This window comes from Athene cunicularia, assembly GCF_003259725.1.
Source record: "Athene cunicularia isolate RWA chromosome 8 unlocalized genomic scaffold, athCun1 chr8_part1, whole genome shotgun sequence".
NCBI lineage: Eukaryota > Metazoa > Chordata > Aves > Strigiformes > Strigidae > Athene > Athene cunicularia.
The window spans coordinates 23,720,582-23,737,014 of record NW_020799109.1 but is presented as its reverse complement, the minus strand read 5'-3'; the positions used below and the strand labels follow the sequence as shown (position 1 = coordinate 23,737,014).

The 16,433-nt window shown below is 38.9% G+C and overlaps 1 protein-coding gene across 3 annotated transcripts in view; it reads right to left on the bottom strand.

Annotated features, from left to right (window-relative positions):
• FAM102B (family with sequence similarity 102 member B) overlaps positions 1-16,424 on the bottom strand; it is a 28,514-nt gene extending 12,090 nt beyond the window's left edge. Inside the window, exons 1-3 of one of the 3 annotated variants that reach the window (XM_026854213.1) lie at positions 15,822-16,424; positions 1,036-1,156; positions 396-425 (exon numbers count right to left, since the gene is read on the bottom strand). In XM_026854213.1, coding sequence (XP_026710014.1) covers positions 396-425; positions 1,036-1,107 — 102 coding nt within the window. In that variant the 5' untranslated portion in view covers positions 1,108-1,156; positions 15,822-16,424. Of the gene's footprint in view, positions 1-395; positions 426-1,035; positions 1,157-1,673; positions 1,846-15,821 lie in introns of those variants that run through there. The other 2 variants (XM_026854212.1, XM_026854211.1) reach the window with 2 other exon arrangements.
• Positions 16,425-16,433: the final 9 nt, after the last annotated feature.

Genomic DNA, 16,433 nt, shown 5'->3' with positions numbered 1-16,433 from the left:
GAATAAGAAGATGCCTATTAAAGGGAGTAGCCCAAGGCAAAAAGCAGAAAACAAACTTTGAGTGTCAAAATCTGCCTAGCTCTATTTTCAGTTAAAAACTAAAGTCTCAAGAGAAAAAAAATTAGAGTTTTCTTTATTTTTAAAATTAAACACATGCAGAAGGTTTACTTTCATCAACCCTTTCAACATAGTAAATTCAAAGCAAAAACATTCTGGTGGTACAAAATTATGATATAATTATTAAACACACAGAATTCCAACACCACTGTGTCACTATAACACACATAATCAAATCATGGGTATTAGAGTACTATTCTGAAATTACTTTAAAAGGGCATAAAATCAGACAAAAGAAAAGGTAATTCATAAACAAAATCGGATACATCTCAGTTTACCTTTGCATATGCCTTTCCTCCTTTTAGCTCCTAGAAGAAAAAAAAAAGACATGCCATTAAGCCATTAAAGATACTGACTAGGGTTTATTTGGTTTGGTTTTTTAGAAAAGCAAATACTAATCTTCATTTTAAAATAACTCAGCACACATTTGCTAGGCTGTACTGTTGTCATTTAAACTCAGCATTAATAATGTCCTCAGTGCAGGCCAGCAGGAGACTGTTGTCTTGTGGCGGGGTGGGGGAAAGAGGGGGAGTGCCTGTTGCCGACCAGCATTTGGCTCTAGCTCCAAAGGTAGGAAGCACTGCATACAAAATTCTGCTACTTAGCGCAGTCCAAGGCTTCTAAGTTTACTGCTGCTCACTAGAAATATCTAGAAAGGGCTAACTTTATAAAGACTCGTGAGTGATTCCTTTGCTGTCCTGCTGGAATAAGTGTTCTTTTCAATAAGAACATAAAAACCCATGAGTTAGTCAAACTAAGGTAATTAAGGAGACTACTATAAAATTTTGACTAGGAGAATACCTGGCACATGCACAGCTAAAATTTGCTTTATGAAGTTTATCAGACATTTAAAAATTAAACCAAAACAAGTGAAGAAGGAGCAGGGAAAGAGGAGAGGAGGGAAAAATTGCTACTTACCTTCCGTACAGACACCCTGCAAACACAAGTATCCAGAATCCCCGTTGTGGCACTGGCACTGATTTTGCACATAAATAAGAACTTTTTCTTCCAGCGGACACAGTTTGCTTGTACTACCTCTCTGCAAATAGAGAACATATCCTTAGTATTAGTTGCATATACGCTTAGGACATAAAATGCAATAGAACAGCTCAAAAACAAACACTGGTTCCACTGTTTGTAGAGTGATCACTTCATGTAAAACCTGTTCCAAGGCCTGAATAATCATCCTTCATTCTTCTCTTTGTGTAAGCGAGACTAATAACTGTTTCAAACCTTGAACACAAAATGAGACCTACAGAAAAATTCAACAGCCATGTGTTTTTGCAAATGAATGAGACCATGATTTCTTCAGGTTGTCTCAGGAGAGTGACGTTTTCCTGAACATTAGCTCCCAGGCACAGTCTTCCAAGCTGCCGAACTTTGGAATGGCCTCAAGATACCATCTTTGACAAGCAGTTCTTCAATACAGAGAAAGGGATCATCATACAAGCAGAATTAGATACATTTGAAGCCTGGAAAATTACAAAGGAAATGATGCACAAATAACCAAATACAAAGTAATGCACTTGGGCCAAACAAGAATTTCAGCTACATACTGGGAACTTGCCATTTGAGAGCAATTTAAGACAACTAATATCTGAACAGATTTGTTCATCACAGGAGGATTACAACCTGACAGTATGATTCAGCTGAGAAAAAGGCAAAATGTAGGATTCTTTCAGCTATATTAATTTCATTACATAAGGCTCAAATGGAACCCATCATTCTGTTTGGGAAACTCTGGTTGAACAAGAACAGACTCCAAAATGAACAGGGAGAACAACTAGAAAACTCCTGTAACTTGTAAGGAAAAATTACATATAATAAAAATACACTAGTGATTCAAACACTTTAGAGACCAAATAACTAAGTCAAATAAGAAGTGGTTAGGACCAAAATAAGGCATAATCAAACACCCACTTAAAACTGAAAATTACAAGGTATCAAACCGCAGAGCAAGTTTGTAGAACAGCTTTCAAATAAGAGAAGTAGGAAGAAAAAAAATCTTACTGTAAGTAAAGACAAGGATGGTCAGTTTGTCAATAAGAAGGGACATAAGGACTGTGATTCTGAGGAACATGCCTCAGTTTTCGAAAACTTTTTTTAGTCTCAAGTTTCTAAACTCAACTCGGAACTGTGGAGAAACTGTGATGATTTCTTCTACCACTCTAATCATTCAAGTACAGTCTTCACATATTAAAACAGTATGTGTCCTTTTCTTTCTCTTCCATTTTTCTAATACATACATTCCTATGTTTTATATTAACTTCTTACAGCAGCTTATTATTGAAGATCCAGTCTGACATCTTTAACAGAGGTAGAATTCTACAGTTCCATATAAGCTGGAGTCAGAGTTTATCACACTTGTGGAGAAATGATAAACCATAAGGCTCACGCAAAAGCTCTGATTTGCTGTGCTTACTGGCACCGTGACTTCCTAAGGTGGGAATAAACTAGCCTGCCTAAAATGAGTCAGTTTAATGACCACAACAGACTAACAGATTCTGATGATACAACACTGAGTCATATTCCAGCATATGACCTAAAAGGAACAGGCTCTGTACACCATGATCTGCCTTTTTATCTGTTACATTTTACGTTGTCAACTTTCCAGTGCTTTGGAAAAGAAAAATCCCAAACTGCCAGTATATGAGTTATTTAAATCCAGAATAGAACCAGAATTTTTAAAAAAAAGCAAATTACAAGCAGTTACATCCTCTACTGCAAACAGGCAAAAAGTCATCAGGAAAAATACAACCTTAAAGGGGATATTTGATGACTGCTAACATTTGTTACACTTAGAAGGCTTAGGAATAACTACTGTAGCACTTAATGTGATAGTTGCTAACCTCTCAGGTAAAGCAAATAGTCAACTAAATGTCCACGGTCAAGCAGAACACAGCTATCTAAGTGCATGGGTACCTGGGGCTTGCATATTTGCAGGTTTCATACACGATGCTTAAAGATAATGTAACTCCCGAGAACACTCTGTTTTTCTGCAGATGAGAGTGGTCCAGCCTTACTCAAAGTAACTTGGAAATGAAATCTCCAGAACTGATTTTCTTAGGTTCTTTTTTTCTAAGTAACATTTTGAGCTTAACCTAAAACCAGAAAAATAGAAGTCCTTCTTCTTTCTTAAAAACACCAGCACATCAAAACCAGTTTTACCACAGGAAAAAAAGGCGAAAAACCTTCTTCATGAGCTGTCTAGCTACAAATTTTTGCTTCAGATTGAGAAGGGATATTTATGTCACTATCTTAAGTCATTAAATTCACTGCAGTACTCTGATCCTTCTGCCAACAGTTCTATCAGGGCAAATTGAGAAAGCTAGATACTTATAAACCAATACCAATGTCCTCTTGCAAGCACCAGAAGGAACAGGCCTGCACTGATACTGAAAGACAACAGACTTACGGCTTCAACCTTGCTGGTAGCTACCCTAACTTTCAGGAACCTGTTAGACTAAAAAGACTGAGCAGGAAGGTGATCTTGAAGGCAGATTAATTTAAGTGATGTGGTTGGTCAAGATTTTCTTTCACTAAAACCATCACATTTTGACACACTGGTAGTATTCCTCACAAAAGAACCCCAAATGTATAGACACAAAAAATTCCCAGAATCAGATTTTATATCTAGTTTCAGCACAGAGTAAGAATCTCCGTTTTAACACACCACTATAATTAAGAAACTTATACAGTAAAGGAATAACTAAAAATGCTGTTGCCTAAACAAAGTGATGGTTGTAGCTGGATGTGTGTTTTACCGGACTTTGAAGAATTACTGGAATTAAATCTTACCAGAAATATCTAATCAATACTAAAATTCGTGCAATTATACAAACCTTTATTAAGTTTATAAAAGCAAGAATTCTTCATGATCCTTTGACTTAGCCTCCTCCTGCATTCTGTCTCTAGTTCCAGATCAAGTTATATCAGCTATGGCCATGAATTCACAAGGAGCCTGCATTTGCATATTACTATGCATCCAATAGTATCCGCAAAACAATTCCAGCCTCGAGTGTCATTTTGAAAACCAGAAGCAATGTAGATTTTCTGCTATTCATTATAAAGCCATAAAACAATGCTGCAAGACTGAAAGCATTCACTTGTCATCCATAGAGGTCAGAAAATCCCTTCTCAGAGCATTTGTTCAGCATATAAGTAGGACAGTTGTCATCACCCTTACCACTCTTCCCTTATCACACAGGGTACCACTGGGACTACTAGTAACAGAATCACTTCTCTTCATCATTTTGCTAAGATCTTGTAGAGTTTTTACATCTGTAACATTTCCAGTTAATAAATAGTTTTTCCTATTAAAAAGTGTTTCTCTAAACTCATAAGGTCAAAACAGTGTTTGTACAACTCAGTATTCCGGTTCAGGTTGTGTTTCTGCTTCTCAGAACAGCTTTCTACTGCTACAGCAAACTACAGTCAAAGCAGCTTTATATTGTACAGTTACATAGTATTCCAGACATCACTAACATTATAGTAAAAGATAATTCAGTGAATATTAAAGTAACAAGATACAATGTAAGTGTTCTTAAAACCTTTAAGGATTTTGAATTTATTTCAACATACCAATACTACTATATGTATATCATTGTTCCAGTAAGGAAGATAGCACAAAAACACTATGCCTTCATAAGACTCAATCCCTTCATATCACAGGTCAGGATTTATTCAGGCAAATAATTTAATAGCCATTAAATAGGATGATCAGTTTTAAGTTCTCTTACAAACAAGAAAGTAAAAGTTATAGTAAAAAGGCATCAGTAATAGATACTGATACTCTAATTCTTGTAAAAATAAAATCAAGTAAAACCAGGAATACACCTTCCTCCTCATAAGGATATCAAAAAAGTATCATTAGTTTCTTTCACTGGCACATTGTTTTAAAAAACAAGATATTTGAAACTTTTGTATGCAATCTGCAAAAAAAAACCCAACCCAGACAGTTCTTCCAATTCCATTATATAAACAAAAATTGGACATATTTTAATGAAGGTAATTTTTGTGTAAAGAAAAGCACTAGCAAGTTGTTAGCCTTGTGCTGAAAAAAACAGTCAAATAATCAGAACATTTAACTTTGAAGAGTAATATCTTAAGTTTATGAGAGTCTTAGTCCAAGTGCAAGGCCTTTAGAAAATAAACAGTTACATTGATTGGTTACTATGGAAATGAACCCAGATAACTTCTTGGCAACTGTGCCTGTGCTACAGTGCATGCTAGAGAAAGCTTTCCGTTATGAGTCAGTTTCCTATGAGCCTCACACTCACTCTACCACATGCAAAGCAAAACCAGTTGTTTTATGAATCAAAATAGATCTTTGTTACTAAGATGCATTCAAATACATACTAGGTCGTAATGCTTCAGTGTAACTTGATGAATGCATCTCTAAGACCTAACCATTAATAAATTGAATAGACAGATACTTTAGAGATAAATTGATTCCAAAGTATAGTTTGTTACCATCAGTTTAACAATTTGTTTTCTTCTTTAGAGAGACAATTTCACATTGACTAAATTTCAAATGCAATATTTCTGCTATAGATGTCTTTTTCTGTATGTATTTTATGTACTGTACACAGTTGCCATTAGAATGATGAATAAAAGTCTTGGGTTTTCTCTTTTGGTCCACAAAAGAGAAAATCAACAAGAAAACTAACACAAAAGGAACAACAAATCCTAATACAGTCAACTCCTCATCTTAATTTGTAAACAAGTGATGGGCACTTTTTTTCTTTTTTTTTTTTTGAAAGGTGTTTATGACCAGCAGATAGTTTGTTCATTTTCACATGGGTAAAGGATATGAATAATGGCTTGTTTCAGCAAATAGCTACAAACACACAAAAAAAATCACTTTTAAGGACCTTAAGTGTCATGAGAAAAATCCCTTCTTGGAGAAGCTTTAGCAAGAGAGGCTTAGAAATAAAGAAGCCAAAACTCCTTGTGAGCATTTACCAAAATACTGTGTTCCATTAATTAGAGAATTGTTTATTCAAGTTTTTATCTGAATTATTCTAGACAGCTAATTATAACATTTAGCCACATGGGAATGATTATATTAAATGGATTGTTTTTCTAGTGCAATTATTTTGGAATCATTGGTCAAAGAAACAAAAAATTGGGAGCATTTTTCAGTTTTAAGACACCATTCAGTCTTTATATCACAGAATCACAGAATCGTCTAGGTTGGAAAAGACCTTGAAGATCATCCAGTCCAACCATTGATCTAACAGTGACAGTTCCCAGCTACACCATATCCCTCAGCGCTATGTTGACCCAACGCTTAAACACCTCCAGGGATGGGGACTCCACCACCTCCCTGGGCAGCCCATTCCAACACCTAACAACCCCTTCTGTAAAGAAATGCTTCCTGACATCTAGTTTAAACCTTCCCTGGCACAACTTGAGGCCATTTCCTCTTGTCCTATCGCTTGTTACTTGGTTAAAGAGACTCAACCCCAGCTCTCTGCACCCTCCTTTCAGGTGGCTGTAGAGGGCGATGAGGTCTCCCCTCAGCCTCCTCTTCTCCAGACTAAACCCCCCCAGTCCTTCAGCCGCTCCTATGACCTGTGCTCCAGACTCTGCACCAGCTTCGTTGCCCTTCTCTGGACACGCTCGAGTCATTCAATGTCCTTTTTGTAGTGAGGGGCCCAAAACTGAACCCCGGAATCGAGGTGTGGCCTCACCAGTGCTGAGTACAGGGGTAAGATCCCTTCCCTATCCCTGATGGCCAGGGACTACTTTCAGACTACTGAAAGTCTGACTACTATCAGACTACTTTCATATTAAACTACTTCTAGAAATACTTTTGGAGTCAATTGGGTCAGTACACTTCTTTATGTTAAGGAAAGGAGTGTTTACTTAGACATCTTACAGCTTTTGGACAGAACATGAGTTACCTACTCACTATAAATATCTTAAAAATATAGCTTTTTCACCCCATGAGGTAAATGGGAATATTATTGTTATTTTTTTAAAAGGTGATAGTTTGATCAGAGGGTTGCTTTGGACTTCTAGGAGCTGTTGAGACGAGGTTCTTCAAGTCCAAAGTGAATAAAATGCCTTGAAAAAAAGTTATCTCTGAGTGACTACAACTTTTCCAATACTGCCTAGTTTTGCTTGCTCCTTGTAGGGCAAAAATCATCATGTTGATGAGACAACCTGAGGGAATTGAGGTTGCTGCAGCTCTACTCCCCAGATCCAACCAGTAATGAGGCTGAAGACATATTCCTGGTAAGCACCCACACATGTCACACACACAGAGCCAGCCATGCAGATCAGAGCACCTGCAGAGACAGCCAGCACCAGCAGCTGCATCCCGCTCCCCTCTCTGGCTGAACAGGACAGAGGTCCGCTAGCAAGGCCCATATGTATATAGCTCCTAGGCTACACCACCTGCTCGCCAGCTAGTCCAGCTTAATCCCCAAAAGCCTTTACACACTCACACACCTGCACTTGGTCCACGGGCACATAGGTCTTGGACTCCTGGCTGGTCTCACCCCAGCGGCTGGCACTTGGTTTCACTCTTCTGTTCTCTGTGGTTGCTGGCACCTAGGTGCTCTGGCTCACAATCCCAGGCCAGTTGCTGGCACCAAGACAAGACTCTCCCTCACACCAGCTGCTAGCACAACAGACATACAGGCCCCTGTGACCCACAGTCCCACTCCTGTGGCTGGCACCTAAGTCCACTCACTCAGGTCTCTCCTGTTGCTGGCACCACAGACACCCCAGGCCTGCTGATGCACAGTCCTGACTCCAGTTGCTGGTGCTCAGACCTGCCCTGTACACACAGAACAGAGAGCCCTTCACCCAGGGAAGAGTTAGAATCTGTAATGGGAAGATACAATAGACTGCGCTGATTAGAAACAGGGCCTAGCCAAACAAATGCACCAACTAGCAAACTATTTATACCTAACTGGAACTTTTATCCCCTTAACCCTCTGTTTTCCCCACGCTTGTTCCTCCCCAAATCACCTAAATGCATCTATTCCTCCAGCATTAGTTCCTCCCCTAAACATCCCAGAATGTGTCTCATAGCACTATGCAGCACCTGCCCGCAGGCCCAGAGGGGCTGCAGTGTTAGCTCAATGGCATGGGTTTCCTGCCCGGAACATGGGGTGGAGACGCTCAGGGGACAGCCCTGGGAGGAGCGGGGACAGGGTGTCCCCTTGTCCAAGTCTGTCGTTTCAGCTGTCCATGTGCCCCTGTGTAGATGGGCCTTTCATGGGCTGGCGGCTCCTGGGACAGGCCTGGGAATAGCTGGGGCAGGGTATGCCCCTAGCTTCTCCACCTGCCCCTGCCTTTGCTTCCTGCGCTTATTTGCAGGTGTGCATATGAAATTTTATCACCTAACCTAACAGCTTACTTCAGTCAACCCTTAGCTGAATAAACCTGATACAGTTAGCTCCATCCCTCTCATGCAAATACACTGTTCAGTAGATTAGAGTAACACAGAGTTTTTAGTGTAGGAAACAGTATTTTAAAATGGGAACAATATCCCATTCATATATGTATTTTATCTCTCTCGCTCTAAACCCTAACAGCTTTCTTCTGAGAATGCCAGAGCACCTAACAAAGAATGACACTGTCATGCTCCCACCTTACAGAGACAGGAAATAAGGCATTAGCCTATAATCTAACAGTTATCTGCCACACTTTCAGTGCCCTCAGTGGTTCAGGTACTTTACAGTAAGATTTGACCTTTTCTAGACTACTTTTAGGATTAAGAACATATTGTTGGATACATTTATACTAGGGAACACATAATGGTTTGGCCTGCAAGAGAAGAATACCCTCTTGCAAACTTCTTATCCAAAATCTACTTCCATTTAAAGTTTGTGCAGTCTCACAGTTGAGGGATACATTACCAATGCAACAGGCTCCCAGAGCAATTGAGTGGCTGTCTTAATGATCCAAATTCAAGCAAAACACTACTATTCAGTCTCTCAGGATCTGCCAAGTAGCTTGGCATTTCCAAAGTGTTAAAAACCTCAGAATAAAATCACTACACAGAAATGTAGTCTTCTCTGGTTTACACCCACGCAGCTGAAGTGTCAAACAATAAAGTTTACTCATGGTCTTAATATCTCTACTGTATACACAAACAAAAATATAAACAAGATCACCCAACAAAGAGATCCTTCACTTTCAAATTAAACTAAAATCCTTACTGCCAAGTTGGAAGTAAAACCAAACACAAATAGACAAATATGAAATTAACATAGGTATTTTAAAGCAAATAAAAAGAGATCTAGCACCAATGCCAGTACCAATTTATTCAAATATATTCTATGCATCTAATACACATAACATACATGCTGCCCGTGCTACCAATTCCAACCTCATCACTTTTAAAGAACTTTGAGCTAAAAAGGAGCAAAAAATATTCAATATAAGTTTTCAAATGCCAAGCTATACTTTAAATTGTTATGTGATAACCAGGATGCTAAAATCAGTCTTCATATAGAAAGATGCACCTTTTGAAGTTAGCGCTCAGAGCATGATCTCCAATGTATACATTGCAGTAATAAACTTATGCAAAGCTTCAATTTGTTTTTTATATTTGAGAAGAAATACAGTTTACTTTCCCTTTAATATTCTGTGTTTCCTCTGTGCCTGAGGCATATAAGAAGATACATTTTCTCCAACAAAAACATTTTTTCCTAAGCATTGCAAAAAAAAATCCAACAAAACCAGTCATTTACAAACAGAGCCTCAATGTTTCACAAAATTCAGCACTAAGCAAACCAGCAAACAGCTGGAAGAGCTCCACTTGTTTACAGTGTAGAACTCCACAGTTAATTTGCTGTTAGTACACAAAAACCTTTAACAGCAATCATTTTCTATTCCACGTTTTTACTCATAATAAACAGGTTAAGTCTTTAGCAACATTTCATGTCATGTATTTCTTATAAAAATACGTATAAGCCAATCATCACATGGAAATTTAGCTGCTCTGGAATACTTTTACTTAGGAAAACCTTCTGGTTACAGGCAAATGCAGAGACCTCAAAGGAAATTAGCACTGTGAAGGGCAAACTCCATTAGCAAGACTGTAGCCGGCAGTTCAAAGGAAGCAATTGTTCCTCTCTGTTGAACATTTGCGAGGCTGTAGCTGCAGCACTGTGCTGATTTTGGGCCTGTCTCGGTAGAAAACACTGATAAATTGAAACAAGTCCAAGGGGTGTGAGATGCAGGTTTGGAGTCAGGGATAAGGGGATGAAGCACCTGAGGCGGAAAAATTGGGAACGTGGGATTTTTGCAATCTGAAGAAGTAGGGAAGGAAGATCTAATTGGTATCTTCAGCCATCTATTGATATAGAGAGAAAATGGAGCCAGATGTTTCTTAGTGGGGAGCGGAGAAAGGAAAAGAGGCAATAACAAGAGAAATTCTAATAAAATAAGGGGGGAGGGGGGAATGTTCACAATAAAGCCTGCAGAGGGGTTGGTGTCTACAAAGACTAGAAACCTCATTCCTACAGATTTTCTAAAGTTTACAGGACAAAGTTCTGATCTTTCTGATCTAACAAGTTAGTCTTGCTTTGAGCAAGAAGTTGGACTACATGGTCTCTCATTCCCCTCCACCCTAAGTTATTCCATGAACAGGAATAGTCCTTAAAATATGAAGGCAATCAAGTGTTATGGTGTTTGCAAATGGCAAGTTTCTGACAGCAAAATACTGTGCTCCACATACTGTGCTGGGGTCAGGGGCGGGGAAAAAAACCAACAACATCACCAGCTCTTTTAAACCAAAGTGCCTATTCTCCTGCACAAGCCAGAGACACCCCCTGCCACCCCCCACCCCCCCTTTAACAGATGCCTGTCATACATCTCTTTTCAGAAACTTTTTCCTGAAAAGCTAGCTGTTGCTGTATCTCTTACCAGTACTTACAGTTACAATAGCAGAAGTCTCAGAAGAATGAGCCCTGTTCATATCTGCAATAAACAGTTACATCCCGTGCAAAATGCAGTCTGTACAAACATTTCATCTCCTACTGTAGCCCAAAGATGGCCCTCTTCAGATCTAATTTTATTTTTTTTACTCCTTTAATTGGTTTTCCTCCAATCTATTTCAGAGATTTTATTTCTTCATCCCTCTTATTTCCACACTATTATTCTTCCACCTTTGTACATGAACTCTCCCATTAATATTTTAGCCTTGTTTTCTTCCCCTTCAGCCCTGTCCAGAATATCCACACCAATCCTTGTATATCACCTGACCTTCCTCAAGCATATTCTCTAAATCTGTTGACTAAATCCATTTTATTGTAACTATTAATGAAAGACTGAAAAGGTACAAAGAAAATACATTAAGAAAAAAAAGTTATAATTTGTGTAGAGAACAACTTCTTACCTCTTCTTCTCTACAGAGGGATGGGGCCTGGAAGCTGCTCAACTAACTGTTTCTTCACAACTGAAAAAAAAAACCTAAATGGACATTTGGGAATCTGAAAAGAACAGCTACAAAATTTCAAGCCAGGATTTTTATCCCGTCACCAATTTGCCTCACAGCACTTTATCCAACTGCAAATCCAGTCGCAGCAGAAAAAAGCTATTAGAAGTAGCATTATCCATTACCAACTCTGAAGACTGTCAACTGGGTTCATACATCATGCAGGAAGACGAGAGTGATAGGGACAGTAATTCCATGTGACAGGTATGTTTCTCTAGTATGTACTTTTGTTTAAAAACAGAAAGATGGTTAAGGTGTGTTACTATCCGGATAAATTTTCTGTCTCAAATGCAATAGCAGCAACAGGAAAAACAATGGTTAAAAAGCAATTTGAAGAGTCCAGTGAGGCAGAAAATGTACTTGCTGAAGTCACAAAAAACAGATGTAATTTTAGGCAGTCAAGTGATGCAGCCAAGCATCACTAGAAGTAAGAAGTACTTATTATCTGGAAGATAAGAAATCAATTTCTACAGAAGACAATTACGTACTCTAACCCATATCTATTTGGAATAAGAATATATTCATGTAAGTAATGCAAGATCTCTGAGACTGCCTCTCAGGACTCAAGAGTGTGTTGTACATAAAAAAACCCTTCCCTGGAATCTGTTGGAGAATAAAATTTTTGATGAAAAAGTTACAGTTCTCAGCTGCTCCTAGCCTGTCATACAGATACCGATCATAATCCGCTTCTTAGTTTTTGAATGTTGTTTTGTAAAAGAATAAAGAGAGAAAGATCAGCAGTCTAAAGTGTCAGAAATCAGATCTCAAAGGCAGAGGAATACAACCAGACTGAAGACTGCAGTCATAAAAACACACCAACTAAGAAGTCCTTTTCTTGAGTGGGGTAGGGGTGGAAATCAATCTAAAAAAGTAACTACCAGGCTTACAGCTACTGTAGCCTAAGTCTATACAATACAGCATTCAAAGTACACCCTCAAGAAATAAGATCCTTTACTTTCCAAAACTTCTTTGATTTCCTCATATCCCATATGCTGTTTTGCTGCTGGTCGTGCAACAACTCAGCCTATGAGCAGTTATCTACTCTGGGGGCCCATCAATTATTTCTTCAGCCTATTAAAATGAGGGCTGTTGCATACAGCCTATACTCTCAACGTATTTATGTCTGCATTGGGCTAGCCTTAAATAAATATGCTTAGTATTTAGTCAAGCCTAACCCTTAAAATAGTATTTTTCTGTTTAAAATATTCATAGGTGTAATTTTACCCTGGAATAGTAATTTTACCCTGAATCCTTTCATGGTGCAGTAGACATTACGTGCATGTATTTTATGAGCAGGCAGTGTATAGATACATAGTATACTGGCATCTGCACAAAGTACCCTGTATTAATGTATCCAGTTTCAAAGAGAGAGATCTATTATTTTTGGCCAAGGGAAAGATAGAAATGTAGAAAAACATATTTCCACATACAAAGTCAGGCTTAAGATAGAAATTTTTCTAAATGAAAATGAGGTTTGTTAGCATAACCTTGCATACATCCACAGACTATTTGCTGAAAATTCACCCCTTGTTATAAAACCTAAAAATACTGTTCTAAAGATCCAGAAGTCAGAAAGCAATTTCTGGAGGGAGAGGGCAGGAATTATGCTGTATGACTGATTGTCAGTTTACTAAAACAACCAAAACCTCCCCACTCCCACAACTCACTTCAAGGTTTTCTATGTTGTAGAATCAAAGCTCATAACCCATTCATTCTCACTAGAATTCCAGGGTTCTGTACTTGCACACACACTCAAACATTCCCCCTGTTTAAACACTGCTACTATATTGTTGATCAATGTCCTTTGATCAAAATATTATTTTCCAGTACCAGATTACTTTTTAAAGTTGAATATTTTGTCAAGTAATTAAGCACTTAGCATTATAATATTTTATTTCCCTCTGTAAATATTCACAAATACACCTGGGGAAGTGTCTTATAAATAAGAGTTTTCAAATTAGAGTACTAAAAAAACCCCAACATACAAACACAAAAAAAACAGTGATGTGTAAACAATTAATATGGTTGCTGTTTATACATGAACCAGGTCACTGTGTACTGCACTACAGAGGTTGGTGTTATCTGCTCACAGAATTTCTATATGCTTGAGGCACACATCTGTGTCAGCCAGAAGAGGAGTTGGTCTCTGACAAGTCTCCAATAACATGGACCATGTCTTCCTAACATGTTTCATAGATATCTATCTCAGTAAAGATCTGAGAGGTGAAAAAATATTTTCAGTAGCTTGAACTTTCACCTGTCTTCTTTTCATCCCACTTCAACGTTCAGAGGGATGATGTAGGTATCGCATTACTTGCGGAATCAAGGCTTTAATGATTCATACAGCATGATCCACATAGGGCTGAAAAGAGACCAACTGCTTGAATCTGTTTTCATTGCAACTCGCTACATATAGGCCTTTATTCCAATCTGCCAGCCCATGTTTTTCCCACATTTATTTCTCAATGAGTAAGTTTTGGAAAGAAAATACTGCTAATGCTAGGCTGGATTATAGTAGCCTGTTGATACAATTGCCCATTGGGTTTGTTTTTTGTGTTTGTTTGTTTGGGTTTTTTTTGTTTGTTTGGTTTTTTTCTTCTTCTTCTTGTTCGTTTGCTCACTTAAAACAAGAGGCAGCAGGGTATTGGTTTGTGTCAGTACCAGCTTGAGAACTTAATTCTCAATAACTTCTCCTCCAAAGTTTACTAGACCTCAGTCAGTAACAAAAGTAAAAATTATTAAGACAAGGTCAGTTTTCCCACTTATTACACAATATTTGAAATGAGTTTGTATATTACTTTCAGAAACACAATGGAGTTCTTCAAACTACTTCTATAACACTATAAAGATCACTGCTTTAAGGCTATGACTGCCAGATCACAATGAAACTAATAAAGCCATGCAACTAGAAGATGATGGCCATTTTAAAAAGTTTGCAACTGACAAGTTTTGAAATGCTGCCACGCTGATGTTAACTTAATTTCTTCCTTATTTATTCTGACCTTTGCTGAATCACCACTGTGAAAATCCATCTGTTAATTCTTAAGCCAAGAGCAAAGGCACTCCTTAAATTGGCACTGAAGGATGACTGCAGAAGAATTCTTTACCTTCCTACCAGCATACCTCAACACTTCTCAGTCCAACAGGAACGGACCAGTTACACTCACAGGGACTTGGATATACCAGCATGTTTCACTGATGTTCTTATTTTTAAGCCATACCTCCAGAAAAAGAAAAATGAATTTCAAAGCTTCTTTGACTCCAACACAATATTTCAACACAATTTTTTTACATCGTCACACACTAGCACTGACACTTCCTACCTACACATGCTACCTCCTATCATGTATATCTTAGTCTAATACACTGTTCCCATTCATAAAGATATGAATGTATGCTTTCAAGCTTTTAGTTTTAGCATCATGAACAGGCAAGGCAAAAAATGCTAAGATCACAACAATGTATCAAAAACATCACCTCAGCTGAAATCAACTCCTTTAAAATACTGTCCAGAAGATGTATGTCAGCCTGTGAAAATGACTTCAAGGCAGCAAGGGCTGCATTAGGACAGTAATAGCACATTAGTGCCTAAAATCACAATTATCATTATCATCTATTACTCATGAAGAAGTCGCTCACAAGAAAAATGTTGAAGAAAAAAAAAAAAAAGAGACAAGAAATGAGAACTGAACACTGATGAGCTGAAGATCCTCCAACTGTAGAGAAGAAAAATTAATCTTTAATTACACATGCTAGTATAACGGAATGATTAAATAAGGAGGGTTTAGGCCAAAGTTCCATTTTTATGCTCTTTATTCTCCTTAATTAATTCTATTTACAGAATCAAAAGCATATAATATAACAAGCTCTGTAACAGCAGTATTTTAATAAGACAATAACCAAATATTCATAGATTTGTTACCAATTTCTGTCCGCTCCCAGAATTCTAGGAGACATTTTTTAGTAAATCCATTTCGTAATAACATTAAAGTAATATAATAACCCATACCACATGAACAAGTGTAATGGGAGAGCAGCCGCCTCCTCCCCAGACCTAAAGCTACAGCACACCCTTCCCATTGACAAGGTTCTGCCTCTGCCTGGTACCTGGAAAAAATGAACCCACTTGCACTCTGTTTACCCATCGCTACTAGTGGATCGTGAAGGCACTGTCACAGCAGATGGCAGTTCTATTGATGAGGCACAGAAGAAGGAGGAGGAAAAAAAAAAAAAAAAAAGACACCTGTCTACTGCTGCACTTGCACTGCAGAATTAAGCGTGAACGAAGTCAGTAACGCGTATGACCTGAATACGCACTGGAAGTGAGAAGACTTTTCCATGAAACTATGTTAACTCTCCATGTCAGAACCCACAGAACGAAACACAGTGAGCCAGTGTCCAACAGGATGAAACATTAAGGTCGCACAACTCGCGTTCACGGGAACAGCTCTGATTTCAGACTCGGTGGCAGGAAATTTCTCCCCCTCCCCTTACCGCCCCAGCGGCGGGCGCTACCGCTCGAGGCGTTACGGCACAAGCGGCCGGCTTCTCTCTAGGACAACCCTCATCCGCTCATGGATTCGTGCCCCCCGTGCCTCAATGTTTATTTGAGAGAGTTACGACTTCAAGCGGCGGACGAGGAATCCACAAGTGCTGGCACCTCTACTCTGTTGCCGGTGGCGCGGGGGGGTGGTGAGAAGACAGCCAGCCTGCCCGGGGTCACGCCGTGCCACGGGAGCTCCGATGGCCGTGCCGCCCTCCCCGAGGGGACAGGCGAGCAGCACGCCCGCAGCCGCCGGCGGGGACCGAAGTGGCCAGAAGCCCCGGGGCAGCCGCCAGCAGCGGGAGCTGCGGC